The sequence below is a fragment of the Pelecanus crispus genome, chromosome 21, assembly GCF_030463565.1.
Source record: "Pelecanus crispus isolate bPelCri1 chromosome 21, bPelCri1.pri, whole genome shotgun sequence".
Taxonomy (NCBI): domain Eukaryota; kingdom Metazoa; phylum Chordata; class Aves; order Pelecaniformes; family Pelecanidae; genus Pelecanus; species Pelecanus crispus.
The window spans coordinates 5,010,906-5,026,019 of NC_134663.1; the positions used below are offsets into that span (position 1 = coordinate 5,010,906).

Here is a 15,114-nt window from a genome sequence, read left to right on the forward strand (position 1 = left end):
CTGTGCCCGGGTGCCACGCCTGGGTGCTGTCCCTGTGCCTGGGTGCCACGCCTGGGTGCTGTGCCTGTGCCTGGGTGCTGTGCCCATGCCCGGGTGCTGTCCCTGTGCCTGGGTGCCGTGCCTGGGTGCTGTGCCCGGGTGCTGTCCCTGTGCCCAGGTGCCATGCCTGGGTGCTGTGCCCGTGCCCGGGTGCTGTGCCTGTGCCTGGGTGCTGTGCCCGTGCCCAGGTGCTGTCCCTGGGTGCCACGCCTGGGTGCTGTGCCTGTGCCTGGGTGCTGTGCCTGGGTGCCACGCCTGGGTGCTGTCCCTGTGCCTGGGTGCCGTGCCTGGGTGCTGTGCCCGGGTGCTGTCCCTGTGCCCAGGTGCCATGCCTGGGTGCTGTGCCTGTGCCTGGGTGCTGTGCCCGGGTGCTGTCCCTGTGCCCAGGTGCCATGCCTGGGTGCTGTGCCTGTGCCTGGGTGCTGTGCCCGGGTGCTGTCCCTGTGCCCAGGTGCCATGCCTGGGTGCTGTGCCTGTGCCTGGGTGCTGTGCCCGGGTGCTGTCCCTGTGCCCAGGTGCCATGCCTGGGTGCTGTGCCTGTGCCCGGGTGCTGTGCCCATGCCCGGGTGCTGTGCCTGTGCCTGGGTGCTGTGCCCGTGCCCAGGTGCTGTCCCTGGGTGCTGTGCCTGTGCCTGGGTGCTGTGCCCGTGCCCAGGTGCTGTCCCTGGGTGCCATGCCTGGGTGCTGTGCCTGTGCCTGGGTGCTGTGCCTGTGCCCGGGCGTGCGTGCCGAGCGTGGGGGGGTGCGTGCACGCACACCCTTTCCTCCGCACACCCACCGCCGGCCCAGCTGGTGCGCAGGTGCCGGAGCGGATACGGCCTCGCCGGGGCTGGCAGGGGGGAGCCGGGCAGGCAGCACCACGTTCCCCCCGCCATGGAGCCCCCCAGGCCTCATCCTGCCCTCCGAGCCCCTCCACGGGGTCAGGGCCTCCCCCCAGCCTGGCCTCAGTGTGCCGGGCTGGAAAATGGGCTGAGGCGGGTGCAGGATGTGCGCTGCTGCCAAAAAGCGTGGCTGGCTCCTGCCCTCTGCGTGCGCGGTGGGGACCCACTCGGCTTAGGGGCACGGGGGGGCTGCGGAGCTATTTTGGCAGCGGCTGCTGGGCCCTCCCAGCTCTGGTAGTTGCAGGATGCAGGTTTTTCACCGTGGCTTAAAATTGGGTGGGTTTCAGAGGAGGGGGTCAAGCCCAAACCCCCACGTGGGTCAGGGCCAGGGACATGTCCCTGAGCACCCCAGGGCCATGTTTGCAGGGAGGTGATGGGTGCCCTGCACGGGACCGGGAGCATTTTGGGGGTCCCACAGGGTTGCATTTGGGAGGCTGCATCGTGGTGCAGTGCCGCATCGTAAGGCAGGCATGGCATCGCGGTACAGCGTCGCATCGTAGCACAGGCACAGCATCACAATGCAGGCATTGCATCGCGGCACAAGTGTTGCATCACGGCGCAGGCACTGCATCGTGGCACAAGTGTTGCATGGCGGTGCATCATGGTGCAGGCGGTGCAAGAGGTGCAGCGGTGCAGGAGATGCAGGTGGTGCCGGCGGTTCAGTGGTGCAGGAGATGCAGCAGTGCAGGAGGTGCAGGCAGTGCAGTGGTGCAAGTGGAGCAGGAGGTGCAGCAGTGCAGGCGGTGCAGTGGTACAGGCGGAGCAGGAGTTGCAGGCGGTGCAGCAGTGCAGGTGGTGCAGGAGTTGCAGGTGGTGCAGGCGGAGCAGGAGGTGCAGCAGCGAAGGTGGTGCAGCAGTGCAGGCGGTGCAGGAGTTGCAGGTGGTTCAGTGGTGCAGGAGTTGCAGGCTGTGCGGGCGGAGCGGGTGGAGCAGGTGGTGCAGGAGTTGCAGCAGTTGCATGCGGTGCAGGAGTTGCAGCAGTGCAGGAGCTGCAGCGGTGCGTGAGTTGCAGCAGTGCAGGAGTTGCAGGTGGTGCAGGACTTGCAGCGGTGCAGCATTGCAGGCGGTGCAGGAGTTGCAGCGGTGCAGGAGATGCAGGAGTTGCAGGCAGTGCAGGAGTTGCAGGCGGTGCAGGAGTTGCAGCGGTGCAGCGGTGCAGGAGTTGCAGGCGGTGCAGGAGTTGCAGCGGTGCAGCAGTGCAGGAGTTGCAGGCGGTGCAGGAGTTGCAGCGGTGCAGCGGTGCAGCAGTGCAGGATATGCAGAAGTTGCAGGCGGTGCAGGAGTTGCAGGATATGCAGGAGTTGCAGGCGGTGCAGGAGTTGCAGGCGGTGCAGGAGTTGCAGGAGATGCAGGAGTTGCAGGCGGTGCAGGAGTTGCAGGAGATGCAGGAGTTGCAGGCGGTGCAGGAGTTGCAGGCGGCGCAGGAGTTGCAGGAGATGCAGGAGTTGCAGGCGGTGCAGGAGTTGCAGGAGATGCAGGAGTTGCAGCGGTGCAGCGGTGCCGGGGTCGGGCGCAGCCGGCTCCTCCCGGGGCCGGGCCGGGCGGTGGCGGTGGCGGTGGCGGTGGCGGGGCCGGGCCGGGCCGGTGGCGGGGCCGCCCCGGGGGCGGTGCCGGGCGGCGATGGCGGAGGCGGCGCAGGGCCGGGTGCAGGCGGCGGTGGAGGGCGCGGTGCAGGCGCTGGAGCGGGAGCGCATCCGCGCCATGCAGGTGTGGGGGCCGGGGGGGCCCGGGGGGTCTCGGGGGGGGGCCCGGGCAGGGCCGAGCGGCCCGGCGGGCTCCGGGACCCGTGGAGGAGCCGCGAGTGTGCCCAGCGGGACCCGCGAGTGTGCCCGGCGGGACCCGCGAGTGTGCCCGGCGTGACACGCGCCGGCCCTGGGACCCCCGCACCCCGGGACCCCCGCACCCCGGGACCCCCGCACCCTGGGACCCCGGGACCTCCGCACCCCGGGGCCTCCGCACCCCGGGACCCCGGGACCTCTGCACCCCGGGGCCTCCGCACCCCGGGACCCCCGCACCCCGGGACCTCCGCACCCCGGGACCCCCGCACCCCGGGATCCCCGCACCCCGGGACCCCCGGGCAGGCCCCGGGCCCCCCCACATGCCCTAGGTTCCGCCCCCCCCCCCCTCCCCGTGCAGGCCCGGGGCCGGGCCGGTGCCCCCCCGCCCCCCGCCCATGCCCTGTGGCCCCCAGCCCATGCCCCGTGCCCACCGTGCAGGCTCTGGGCCCCCCACACGCCCTGGCCCCCCCCCCCCCATGCCCTGGGACCCCCCCCCCAGCCTAGGCCCTGGGCCCCCCACATGCTCCGAGTCCCCCCCCAGTGCAGACCCTGTGCCCCCCCCACGCGCCCTGGGCCCCCCACATGGCCTGTGCCCCCCCCCCAGCCCCGTGCATGCCCCGCGCCCTTCTCTGTGCACGGCCCTTGCCCCCCCCCCCCCCCCCCCCCCCGCCTGCCCTGGGCAAGCTCTGTGCCCCCCTGTGCCCTCTGCCCCCCCCATGCCTTCTGTCCCCCCAGTGCATGCCCTGCCCCCCCCCCACATGCCCTGTGCCCTCCCACATGCCATATGGCCCCCCCCCCAGTGCACGTCCTGTACCCCCCGTGCCCCCCAGTGCCTGCCCTGTGCAAGCTCTGTGCCCCCCACACCCCCTGTACCCCCACATGCCCCCCTGTGCCCCCCTCCATGCCCCATGCCCCCCCCATGCCCCCCAGTGCCTGCCCTGTGCAAGCTTTGTGCCCCCCCCCACACCCCCTGTACCCCCACATGCCCCCCTCCATGTCCTGTGCCCCCTGTGCAGGCCTTGTGCCCCCCCCCCCATGCCGTATGCCTCCCCCAGCGCACGCCCTGTACCCCCCATGCCCCCCAGTGCCTGCCCTGTGCAAGCTCTGTGCCCGCCCCGTTCCCTGTAGCCCCCCATGCCCTGTGCCCTCCTGTGCAGTCCCTGTGCCCCCCCATGCCCTGTGCCCCCCCAGTGCACGCCCTGTACCCCCCCATGCCCCCCAGTGCCTGCCCTGTGCAAGCTCTGTGCCCCCCCGCCGCATACCCTGTACCCCCGCATGCCCTCCTGTGCAGGCCCTGTGCCCCCCCTCCATGCCCCATGCCCCCCCATGCCCCCCCCCAGTGCCTGCCCTGTGCCCCCCCATGCCCTGTGCCCCCCATTCCCCGGGGGTCTCGCCCCGCTGCAGGCTCAGGGCACAGCCAGCTCCTCGCAGGCTGCTCCCACAAAGGGGGGGGGTGCACACGTGTCCGTCCATCCGTCCGTCCATCCGTCCCCGCAGGCTGCACCCCGCTGACCCCCCACCCCCCCCCGCCCCGGTCTGTCCCCCGCAGGGCGCCATGTTCCGGTGCAGCGCCCAGTGCTGCGAGGACAGCGCGGCCTCCATGCAGCAGGTGCAGCGGTGCATCGAGCGGTGCCACGCGCCCCTGGCCCAGGCCCAGGCCATCGTCACCGCCGAGCTGGAGCACTTCCAGGTGAGGGCGGCGGGGGGGGGGGGACACGGGGGGCATGGGATGACCCCCCCCCCCCAGCAAGGAGGGGGTGCTTGGGGACCCGCTAAACCCCCCCCCACCCCCGCCATTTCGTCCCCTCCACCCGCGCAGGACCGCCTGAGCCGCTGCACGCTGCACTGCAACGACAAGGCGAAGGACGCGCTGGAGGCGGGGGGCACGGAGGCGCGGGTGCGGGGCCAGCTCGACGCCTGCCTGGCCGCCTGCGGGGACGACCACCTGCGCCTCGTCCCCGCCATGGCCAAGAAGATGAAGGACGGCCTGGCCGCCCTGCAGCAGTAGCGGGGTGCCGGGACCCCCCCCCCCCCAGCCCCGTCGCACGCTCCCCACTGCAGCGGGGAGGGGGGGTGCTGGGGTGCCCACTGCAGCGGGGAGGGGGGGGTGCTGGGGTGCCCCAGCAGCAGGGAGGGGGGGTGCTGGGTGTCCCAGCAGCGGGGAGGGGGGGGTGCTGGGTGCCCACTGCAGCGGGGGGTGCTGGGTTGCCCCAGCAGCAGGGACGGGGGGTGCTGGGGTGCCCACCGCAGCGGGGAGGGGGGGTCCTGGGGTGCCCACCGCAGCGGGGAGGGGGGGGTGCTGGGTGCCCCCAGCAGCAGGGGAGGGGGGTCCCTGGGTGTCCCAGCAGCGGGGAGGGGGGGTGCTGGGTGCCCACTGCAGCAGGGGTGCTGGGGTGCCCCAGCAGCGGGGAGGGGGGTCCTGGGTGCCCCAGCAGCGGGGAGGGGGGGGTCCTGGGTGCCCACCGCAGCACCCCGTGCCCGGGGGGAGGGTGGGGGGCGAGCCGTGGGCCGGCACGTGGGCGCAGAGCCCGCTGGCTGCGTGGTGGCGATGCTCGTGCGGGGGGATCCCCGCGTGGGCGCACGGCCTGGGGTGGTGGGTGGGTGTGTGGGTGTGCGAGGTGGGGGGGGGTGGGGGTGTGATGCTCGCGCACGGGCGGGGGGGGGGGACCGGCACGTGCGCTGCACGTTGGGGGGTGCCCGTGCGCGGTGTGGGGTGGCTCCTGCGCGTGTGCGAGGCACGGGGTGGCCCCGGTGTGTGTGTGCACGGCGTGCGGTGGCTGCGCGGTGTGCAATGCATGGGGTGACCCCGTGTGCATGCACGGCATGGGGTGGCTGCGCGTGTGCAATGCACAGGGTGACCCTATGTGCGTGCATGGCGTGGGGTGGCTGCGTGTGCGCAATGCACAGGGTGACCCTGTGTGCATGCATGGCGTGGGGTGGCTGCATGTGTGCAATGCACGGGGTGACCCCGTGTGCACGCATGGCGTGGGGTGGGCTGCGCATGTGCAATGCACAGGGTGATCCCTGCCGTGCACGCATGGTGTGGGGGCAGCCCCTGCGCGTGTGGCAATGCACAGGGTGACCCCATGTGCACGCATGGTGTGGGGCGGCCCCTGCGCGTGTGCAATGCGTGGGGGTGACCCCCTGTGTGCATGCACGGCGTGGGGGTGGCCCCCTGCGCGTGTGCAATGCACGGGGTGACCCGGCGTGCACGCACGGCACGGGGTGGCTGCAGGTGTGCAATGCACGAGGCGTGTGCACACACGGCGTGGGGAGGCCCCTGCGCGCGTGCAATGCACGGGGGTGGCTCCCGCGGGCATGTGGCTGCACGTGTGCAATGCACGGAGCAGGGTGACCCCCGCGTGCAATGCACGGGGCAGGGTGACCCCCGCGTGCAATGCACGCGCTGACCCCCGCGTGCACGCGCGGCGCGGGGCGGCCCCAGGCGTGCGCAGGCCCCCCCCGCCGTAACTCCCCGTGTAGCCGCGCCGCGCCCCGCCCGCCGCCGCCCCCCGCCTGCAGCCGCCGCCCCGCTACTCGGGGGAGTGCGGTAGCGGCGGCGCGGGCGCTGATTGGCTGGCGGGGCGGCGCGAGGGGCGGCGGGAAGTGGGGGAAAAGGCGGGGCGAGCGAGGCGCGGCCGCCATTGGCTGGCGGGGCGGGGGTGACGCGGGCGGCCCAGTTTCGCTAGAGCGCGGCGCGAGCGGCAGCGTGAGGGGCCCGGGGGCTGTGGAGACGCCATGAGCAAAGCGCACCCGCCCGAGCTGAAGAAGTGCGGCCGGGGACGGGGGGAGCGGGGCTGGGACCGGGAGCGGGGCTGGGGGACCGAGGGGGGCCGGCGGGAACGCAGTGGCGGGGCCTGCCGTGATCCGGCGTCCCGGCGTGCACCGCGGCCGCCCCGCTGTCATGGCGGCGGCGGGGGGGGGGGGGGGGGGCTCTTTTCCTCCTTTCCCCCCCCGCCGGCGCTGACCCGCCGCCGCCATCTCGTTGCAGGTTCATGGACAAGAAGCTGTCATGTGAGTCCCGGCCGCCCGGAGCTGCTCCCGGCCCCGAGTTGTCTTTGCCGCCTGTGTCTGCGCCGGGGCGCGGGGGTAAAAGGGCTGCGAGGGCCGCGGGGGAGCCCCCCCCCCCCGCCCGCCCCCGCCGCCCCCCTCACGGAGCCCTGCAGCGGGGAGGGGGGGCGGGGGCCGGCTGGCGGGGTGAGAGCGCCTGCTCGGCGGGGGGCCAGGCCGCCGGGAGCGGGCCCTGAGTACTTCTAGGCTTCAAAGTCCATTAACTGGGGTCAGCGTTAATTTAAAACGCCCGCTCCTAAACTCTTAGGGCAGTCTTCCCGCGTTGGGTGGGATGCTCAAAATGCTTCAGATTAACAAAAGAACCGCCTTCCTTGAGGCCCCGCTCATTTCTCAAAGCTGCGGTTCTGGTGAGGAAACCCCAAAAGCTCACGTTCGGCGGTCCCAGTCTTTAAACGTACTTGATTTCTCCTAGTGAAACTCAATGGCGGCCGGCACGTCCAGGGGATATTGCGGGGGTTTGATCCCTTCATGAACCTCGTCATCGATGAGTGCGTGGAGATGGCGCCGGGAGGACAGCAGAACAACATCGGCATGGTGGTGAGCGCCGCTTCGGGCCACAGCAAGCGGAGGGTGACCGGTCAAAAAATGTGGGGTTTGTGGTCAAAAAATGTGGGGTTTGTGGTCAAAAAACAGGCAGAGGTGGCACCTGGGGACATGGTTTAGTGGGCATGGGGGTGTTGAGTTGATGGTTGGACTGATGATCTTAGAGATCCTTTCCAAGCTTAATGATTCCTGGTTTTACTTTCATTAAAAATAATCCAGGCACCAAGCCAGGAAATATGAAATTAGTTATTCCTCTCCCCTTAACTGGTTTAGTGGTGGACTTGGTGTTAGGTTAATGGTTGGACTGGATGATCTTAAAGTTCTTTTCCAATCTCAATGATTCTCTGATTCTATAAGCCTGCAAACGCAGCTGGCGTGTGTAAAATGAGCTGAATTTTAAGAAGCGGATGTGTTTACTGTAATAGTGTGGAACAATCCCTGGGGTTTTAGAATTAAAAAATCAGTCGGCGTTCATCCTCGCAGGGGAATTTGCCTAAATTTTTGGCACGGCATCGGGTTTTTAGGAAAATAAATTGGTAGGGGACAGGGTGGGACCTGCAGTGCTGCATCTCACCAGCTGCTCTGAATTTTTTACTTTTAGGTAATACGAGGAAACAGCATCATCATGCTGGAAGCCTTGGAACGAGTATAGCCTCGGAGAAACCTGCGTCGTTACCGGCCCCGATGAGTCCTTATCCTAGCTCTTCTGTTTACTCATTGAATCCCCTAGAAGCATTGCTGAGTGTAAACGTATTTTCTTTTTGTTTTGTTAAATAAATTTTGTAATGGTTTACGTAACTTGTGTCAGTTGTACTTGCTTTTTTTGGCTAACGGGGCAGCTGAAGCGCGCTGGTTCTTCAGCGCAGCGGTTGTTAATTCTGCTCCCGGTAGCTTTAAAACTCCGCAGAGACATTTGGGAGGCTTAATTTCTTGAAGCGGACGCTAGTTTGGCATTACCTTGGGTGTCCTTCCCCTCAGTAGCTTGTAAAGAACAAGCCACAAAGCTGCGTCGTGCCTGTTCAGGGGCTTATTGGTTCTTAATTGGCAGGAAGAGGGTAAAATTCCCTTCTGCGAAGGGTGGCGTAGAGTATTTGTGCCAAGCTGGGCTGCCTGAAAGTAGGAATTTAAAAAAAATTCACCATTTTTTGAACTCTTATTTCTGCATCACGGAGTTATGGTGCAAGGAACCAAAGTCTGCAGGGGCTGAACTGAAGAAGCCTTCAGAGCAAACCCGCTTCCAGGTCCCTGTTGGCAGCGATGGTCCTTTTGGTCACGGCATTTTTAGTATAAAGAGGTGCAAAGTGCTTTCTCAAGCGCCATTAAGGATGCCAAAACCAGTAGAAAGCGATTTTTTTTTTTTTTGGTGTTTTTTTTTTCTCAGAAGATTTGACAACTGCTGCCTGGAGCCATGGCTACAGCAGCGCCGTGATGAAGCGTCTGTCGGACGCCACGGGTACAAATCCCGAGTTTGCTTTTCAGACTTTCCTGACCTGGCGTGAGCAGTGCCCCGCAGCGGGAAAGCCTGTTCCGCTGGGATGGAAAGCGTTCCGCTGGGAGAATGCAGACTGTAAGTACAGCAACGGGTTTGGTTTTTTTTTTAGCTTTTGTTGCTGCTGCGTTTGCCGTGGCAAGGACGCGGCTGGACTACGCCAGCGGTCGGATGGTTGAGCCCCAGGTGGAACACCACAAAAAAACCCCCACCCGCCGCCATATGCTGTCCCGACAGCACCAGCCGAGTTCCCAAACGGCGTTAATTTTATTTCTAACAGCAATATTCAGACGCGGCTGAGGTGTTGCGGCGATATTAGATACAGTCGGGGGACGCGATGTTCTCGGGAGGGAAAAGAGTTTTTAGCTACTCAAACCTAGCGGTGCCATGCCGTAGGGTCGGCTCGATGATGAACACTTCCGAACCGCGCCCGAGCAAAGGACGGCGGGGGTTTTTTTGCTGACTTTACCGCCTGTTTTGGCAACTCCCTTAACAAGCAGCAGAGCAGTCCCCGCACCCGTTAAGCTACAGTACTTGTTCTGGAAGTAAATTAAGAACGCAGCCCCCATTCCCACTGCACTAGTCCCACCCCAAGGAATAATTACACCCTTCAGAAAATAAACTCAAGGCGGAGAGATTTACAGTCAAGAAATGGGTCTTCCCTGCCTGAAAGGCATCCAGAGAGGGAAAGCGACGCGCCCGGGTTAATCACAGTGATGCAGATCCTGAGTTTGGCAGACTCCTTACCGCAGAGGGCACTTTTTGGGGTCGATGTGGCATTGAAAACATCTTTAATCTCACACAGGGCTAGAGCGAGGCGTTCGCTTGAGGAAGGGCCAGCTGGGGAAAGCTTCCTCTGCCTTTTCGCTGCTGCTGGCTGGGCATCTCCTCTTCTGTAGGGGCTAAGCAAGGAGTCCTCATTTGTTAGCTTCGGTTGTGGCTAAACAGCTGCGGTACGCCATCCGGATCTCCGGACGCTCCCGCGAGCGCCGGGCCGTTGGCTCCACAGGGCTCAGAGCTCCGTTTTCAGCTTCTCGTGCAAGCCTTCCTGGTCAATCCTGTCGTCGTTCCCATACCACTGGTGGTAAGCAAGCAGGGCAGCGTTTTTGGCTGCGACAGCGCTCAGCTCCATGGCGCTGGCGGCCCGCTCCATGCCGTTCAGGTAGTAGATTTTGTCGTGGAGGATGACGGGAGGGCATTTTTCCGGCGGGCTGTAGTGGGGGTATGCCAACCACTTCTTGACTTCGACGGAGTCGTAGGAGGAGAAAACCAAGTTGAGCTGCTCTTTGGTGAGCACCTCCTTTGAAAACACCTTCCAGATGGCCGACTGCAGGGGCAGCTTTCCTTCGCTGCCAACGTCTTCTACGGGAAACACCACCCCCAGGCTGTTGATGAACAGTTTGGGATTCTCCATAGTGAAGATGTCACTGAAATGAAAAGCAGCTGGGTCCCGGTAACCAAAGAAAGAGGCGTTTAATCGCCCGTGCACTAACGTCGTGACAGTCTGGTGGTAAGGGTTTGGGAACTCTGGGATAGGAGGGTCGAAGTTCTTGAAGGTGATGTTGGCCATTTTGCGGCTCAGCGGAGTGGCGATGACGACAATGTCGTACGTATCCCCCATTAGTCCCGATGTAGTGTTGTAAGTGACCTGGTAGAGCTTCACCGGGTCCCCTGGGGAGAAGAAGGGGGTTTTTTGTGTTCAAAAAAATGTGCAGACGTGGCACTCTGGGACATGGTTTAGTGGGCATGGGGGTGTTAGGTTGATGGTTGGACTGATGATCTTAGAGGTCCTTTCCAACCTTAATGATTCCCAGTTTTACTTTCATTAAAAAATAATCCAGCCACCAAGCCAGGAAACATGAAATTAATTATTACTCTCCCCTTAATTGGTTTAGTGGTGGGCTTGGCAGTGTCAGGTTAATGGTTGGGCTGGATGATGTGAAAGGTCTTCTCCAACCTAAATGATTCCATTATTCTAAGAACGGGAGAAGAGCTCAGTCATCCCATGGCTGGAGGGAATCCCATTTGTCCCTCTGACAAACATCAGGCTTTTAAAAAGCCATCCCGTTTAGGCTAATTATGCCTTGTTGTGAGCCAAAGTAGCTTCCTAAACGCGTACCAGCTTAGCTGCGGGAGCGCTGCGAGCTGGGGCTCCGAGCGGCGCCCAGTTTTCATTTTAAAAGACCAAGGAAGACGCAGGCCGTCGCTTCGGCCTGCCAAGAGCTGCAGCCAAGCAGCGGCGGAGGCCAACGCCGGTCTCCAGCTGCCAGAGCGTGCCAATCCCCTCCCCACCCGAAGGGAAAGCAAAACCCAACTCACCCGTGGGGCTGGGTCTGATTTTTGGCTCTATGGACAAAACTGTACCGGGGATGACTTCAGCTTTGGAGGCGTAGATAAGGCCGGTGCAGATGAGTTTGTTCCCCCCTTTTACTGACCAAAGGCCCGAGTCCACCCCTGCCAGAGAAACAGCACCTACAAGGAAAGCGTGATCGTTAGAGCCGCTCGTTCGGCGTCATTCTGTAGGGGAGAATTTGAAACAAGGCGGGGAAAAAAAGAAATCCCAACGCCCGTGAAGAGCACAAGGTCCCTCGGACAGATGTGTCGGGAGGGAGGTTAACCTACGAAACACTCACCTACGAAAGCGTTGATGTTGACACCTTGCCCGTAATTGAATCTCATGGCTGGACAAACCACCTCATTTATGAACTTATGGGAGAAGCCGGCTTTCTGCATGGCTTCGTCGATGGTTTGGTTCAGCATGCGGGTGAAGTCGTTCCCTCCGAGGGCGTGAAGCAGGCGCTCGTTACTGCTGAAGGCGTAGTCGTACGTCTGGTAGCGATAGATCCTTTAACCGGAGAGAAGAAATGGGTGTTCGGTCGCTGCCAACTATCTTTGGTGCCCTTGGAAGCTGCGGAGGATCTCAGAGCGCGGCTCACGAGAGCCTCACGGCCTTTCACGGGCGCAGCGGGGCTTGTCCTTGCAGCCAAGCCCTAGCCTAGAGTTGCACCTTCGTTATTCATTTACTGATCTTTCCTAACAAAAGCACTTTGCACACAGTCACAAATTTAATTCACTTTAGCACCCAGGTGCCAGAGCAATGGGACATGCACCCTCAGTAACTTTGCAGATGACACCAAGCTGGGTGGGAGTGTCGATCTGCTGGAGGGTAGGGTGGCCCCGCAGAGGGACCTGGACAGGCTGGACCAAGGGGTCAAGGTCAACTGTGTGAGGTTCAACAAGGCCAAGTGCCGGGGCCTGCACTTGGGTCACAACAACCCCATGCAACGCTGCAGGCTTGGGGAAGAGTGGCTGGGAAGCTGCCTGGCCGAAGAGGAGCTGGGGGTGTTGGTCGACAGCGGCTGAGCATGAGCCAGCCCTGTGCCCAGGTGGCCAAGAGCATCCTGGCTTGTGTCAGGGACAGTGTGGCCGCCGGAGCAGGGCAGGGATTGTCCCCTGTGCTCGGTGCCGGTGAGGCTGCACCTGGAATGCTATGTCCAGTTTTGGGCCCCTCAGCACAAGGAGGACATTGGGGTGCTGGAGCGTGTCCAGAGAAGGGCAGCGGAGCTGGGGCAGGGTCTGGAGCACAGGGCTGGTGGGGAGCGGCTGGGGGAGCTGGGGGTGTTCAGCCTGGAGAAGAGGAGGCTGAGGGGAGACCTGATCTCTCTGCAGCTCCTGACAGGAGGGGGCAGGGAGGGGGGTGCTGGGCTCTTCTCCCAAGGAACAGCGATGGGATGAGAGGAAATGGGCTCAAGCTGTGTTGGGGAGGTTTAGATTGGATATTGGGGAAATTTCTTCATGGAAAGAGTGGTCAAGCACTGGACCAGGCTGCCCAGAGAGGTGGGGGAGTCCCCATCCCTGGAGGGGTTCAAAAAACGGGCAGAGGTGGCACTTGGGGACATGGTTTAGTGGGCATGGGGGTGTTGGGTTGATGGTTGGGCTGATGATCTTAGAGCTCTTTTCCAACCTTAATGATTCCTAGTTTTTACTTTCATTATGAATAATCCATCCCCCAAGCCAGGAAACATGAAATTGCTGCTCTCCCCTTAACTGGTTTAGTGGTGGACTTGGCAGTGTCAGGTTAATGGTTGGGCTGGGTGATCTTAAAGGGCTTTTCCAACCTCAGCGATTCCATGATTCTATGATTCTATGACATCCCACACCTAACACACATGTCCACCACGGCCTCTTGTCATTGCTATACCTCTTGGAAAACGACAGCGCTTATCTCTACCTTCTACCCGAGGAAAATGATCGGCAATGGAGAGAGGGCAACCGGAGACTCCGTTCTCCACGGCAACGGGACGATTTTGCCGATTTTGTAACAACTCAGCAGCAGGTTTCACGCCTTTTCCTGCAGCTGCTTTCCCCCCCTTTCTCCCTAGCAGGGGCCAGACCTACCGCATGAACTTGTCGATGATGTCCTCCACCCACATATACATTCGCAGGGGGTTGAGCCCGTAGCGCCAGAGGAGCTTGAGAAGGTTGACGATGTACCAGCTGCTCTCCTCGAACACGAACTCCTCGCCGTCGTAAATGCCGACAAGGCTGCTATGTGCCGGGGCGACCGAGAGGCCTCGAGGAAAGGGGTGGAAAAAATAAAACCCAGTGATTTAAGTGAAAGGTAGAACTTGTGTCGAGCTCAGCTGTATTACGCCTGATTTCTGACTTCCCGAGACGACCGAGCTTCGCGTTGATCGGGGTGAGCAATTAGCGACTGGATCCCCAGGAAGCAGAAAACGTAATTAGCTCTTAATCAGCAGCCAGGTAGTTATTTCTGGGGACTTTTGAACCTTTCTGACGGGATTACCGCATCACCCATGGCGGGGGGGGGGGTCCCCATTTTCACTTGGACGCGGGTCACCTTTTCCCAGGGGGTTGGGGTACTGCGGGGGGGATTGGGCAAGGATTTGGGGGGGGATATGGGGGAAGGATTTGGGGGAGGGGATATTGGGAGGGGGAGATTTGGGGGGGGTATGGGGGGTATTGGGCAAGGATGGGGGGATATGGGGGAAGGATTTTGGGGGCGGACGTTGGGGGGATATGGGGGAAGGATTTTGGGGGCGGACATTGGGGGGGATATGGGGGAAGGATCTGGTGGGGGGGACATTGGGGGGGATATGGGAGGGGAAGATTTGGGGGGGGTATGGGGGGGTATTGGGCAAGGATGGGGGGATATGGCAGAAGGATTTTGGGGGTGGACATTGGGGGGATATGGGGGAAGAATTTGGTGGGGGGACATTGGGGAGGGATATGGGAGGGGGAGATTTGGGGGGGATATAGGGGATATTGGGCAAGAATGGGGGGATATTGGGGAAGGATGGGGGGGGGAACCAAGGCCTGTTCTTCCCGGGGATGTCGGACCCAGAGCATCCCGGGGGGCGGATTTTGGGGTGGGGGGGATGCCGGGGGGGGGTCCCCACTCACCCAGCTCCTTGACGAAGTGCTTCATGTGCAGGTTGAGGGGGTGGAGGACGGCCCCCCCCGCCTCGTAGCCGGCCCCCTCCACCTGCAGCGTGGCCAGCCGCCCCCCGACCGCCGCCTTCTCCAGCACCTCCAGCCGCACGCTCCTCCCGAACTTCTGCCGCAAAAAATAAGCGGCGGCCGCGCCGCCGATCCCGCCGCCGACCACGGCTGGAAGAACGGGCCCCGGCCATCAGCGCTGCGCCCGCAGCCCCCCGCCCCACCGCCCCCCCCCCCCCCAACCTCAGCTCCCGCCGTACCGATCTTCCCGGGGGCATCGCGCCGCGGCCGGCGGCCCGGCACGGGCGGGCAGAGCGCGGCGAGGAGCAGGAGGAGGCGGAGGGCCGGCATGGCGCCGGGCGGGCGGGCGGGCGGGGCCGCCGCGGCTCCGGGTGCGAGCGTGAGGGCCGGGAGCGCCCTGAGCGCCGTGAGGGCGGGCGGCGGGACCCTGCCAACGGCGCCGCTGGTGTAGTGGTATCATGCAAGATTCCCATTCTTGCGACCCGGGTTCGATTCCCGGGCGGCGCACGCGTCTCTTTTTAATTTTTTTTTTTATTTAATCCGCGTTAATTAATAATAATAATGCCTTTACTCTTCCTTTTCCCCTCCCGCGGCGGCGAGGCGCGGCCCGCGCCCCGGTGCCACCGGCGGCCGCGTTGAGCGGGCGCATGCGCGGGAGCGGCGGGGGGCGGGAAGGCGGGCGGCCCCCCTGGGCTGGGCGCATGCGCCTTACCGCCCCCTCTCGGCCGGCCGGGCCCCTTCGCCCGCCCGCCGCCATCTTGCGAGGACCACTGGGGTTATTGTCCGCCCGTGGGGCTCGGCGGGGCCGGCGGCTCTCGGGCTGCCCAGGCGC

The 15,114-nt window shown here is 63.7% G+C and overlaps 3 protein-coding genes and 1 non-coding gene across 5 annotated transcripts; 3 read left to right on the plus strand and 1 right to left on the minus strand.

Moving 5' to 3' along the window:
* Positions 1-2,540: 2,540 nt before the first annotated feature.
* FAM136A (family with sequence similarity 136 member A) lies at positions 2,541-4,706 on the plus strand. Its single transcript, XM_075724134.1, has 3 exons — positions 2,541-2,627; positions 4,248-4,388; positions 4,518-4,706. The coding sequence occupies exons 1-3, from the start codon at positions 2,541-2,543 to the stop codon at positions 4,704-4,706; spliced, it is 417 nt and encodes a 138-aa protein (XP_075580249.1).
* A 1,701-nt stretch (positions 4,707-6,407) lies between these two features.
* SNRPG (small nuclear ribonucleoprotein polypeptide G) lies at positions 6,408-8,110 on the plus strand. 2 transcript variants are annotated; one of them, XM_075724073.1, is made up of 4 exons: positions 6,408-6,468; positions 6,690-6,712; positions 7,182-7,306; positions 7,914-8,110. In XM_075724073.1, exons 1-4 carry the CDS (start codon positions 6,437-6,439, stop codon positions 7,962-7,964), a joined length of 231 nt encoding a protein of 76 aa, XP_075580188.1. In that variant the 5' UTR covers positions 6,408-6,436; the 3' UTR covers positions 7,965-8,110. The 2 variants fall into 2 exon arrangements, with proteins under 2 accessions (XP_075580188.1, XP_075580189.1); XM_075724074.1 differs by having other exon boundaries at positions 7,182-7,303.
* Positions 8,111-9,813: 1,703 nt separating this feature from the next.
* PCYOX1 (prenylcysteine oxidase 1) lies at positions 9,814-14,612 on the minus strand. The gene is made up of 6 exons (XM_075724103.1): positions 14,522-14,612; positions 14,226-14,432; positions 13,200-13,374; positions 11,435-11,646; positions 11,121-11,273; positions 9,814-10,472 (listed from the first exon to the last, which is right to left on the minus strand). Exons 1-6 carry the CDS (start codon positions 14,610-14,612, stop codon positions 9,814-9,816), a joined length of 1,497 nt encoding a protein of 498 aa, XP_075580218.1.
* A 106-nt stretch (positions 14,613-14,718) lies between these two features.
* TRNAG-CCC (transfer RNA glycine (anticodon CCC)) lies at positions 14,719-14,789 on the plus strand. Its single transcript has one exon. It is a non-coding gene; the product is annotated as a tRNA-Gly (tRNA).
* Positions 14,790-15,114: the final 325 nt, after the last annotated feature.

Coding starts and splice junctions, on each gene's coding strand:
- FAM136A (XM_075724134.1), top strand. CDS start 2,541: ATGGCGGAGGCGGCGCAGGGCCGGGTGCAGGCGGCGGTGGAGGGCGCG. Junction 2,628..4,247: donor AGCGCATCCGCGCCATGCAG/GTGTGGGGGCCG, acceptor TGTCCCCCGCAG/GGCGCCATGTTCCGGTGCAG. Junction 4,389..4,517: donor CCGAGCTGGAGCACTTCCAG/GTGAGGGCGGCG, acceptor CCACCCGCGCAG/GACCGCCTGAGCCGCTGCAC.
- SNRPG (XM_075724073.1), top strand. CDS start 6,437: ATGAGCAAAGCGCACCCGCCCGAGCTGAAGAA. Junction 6,469..6,689: donor CACCCGCCCGAGCTGAAGAA/GTGCGGCCGGGG, acceptor ATCTCGTTGCAG/GTTCATGGACAAGAAGCTGT. Junction 6,713..7,181: donor CATGGACAAGAAGCTGTCAT/GTGAGTCCCGGC, acceptor GATTTCTCCTAG/TGAAACTCAATGGCGGCCGG.
- PCYOX1 (XM_075724103.1), bottom strand. CDS start 14,612: ATGCCGGCCCTCCGCCTCCTCCTGCTCCTCGCCGCGCTCTGCCCGCCC. Junction 11,647..13,199: donor ATCATCGACAAGTTCATGCG/GTAGGTCTGGCC, acceptor CTCCGGTTAAAG/GATCTATCGCTACCAGACGT. Junction 11,274..11,434: donor CAACATCAACGCTTTCGTAG/GTGAGTGTTTCG, acceptor CTTTCCTTGTAG/GTGCTGTTTCTCTGGCAGGG.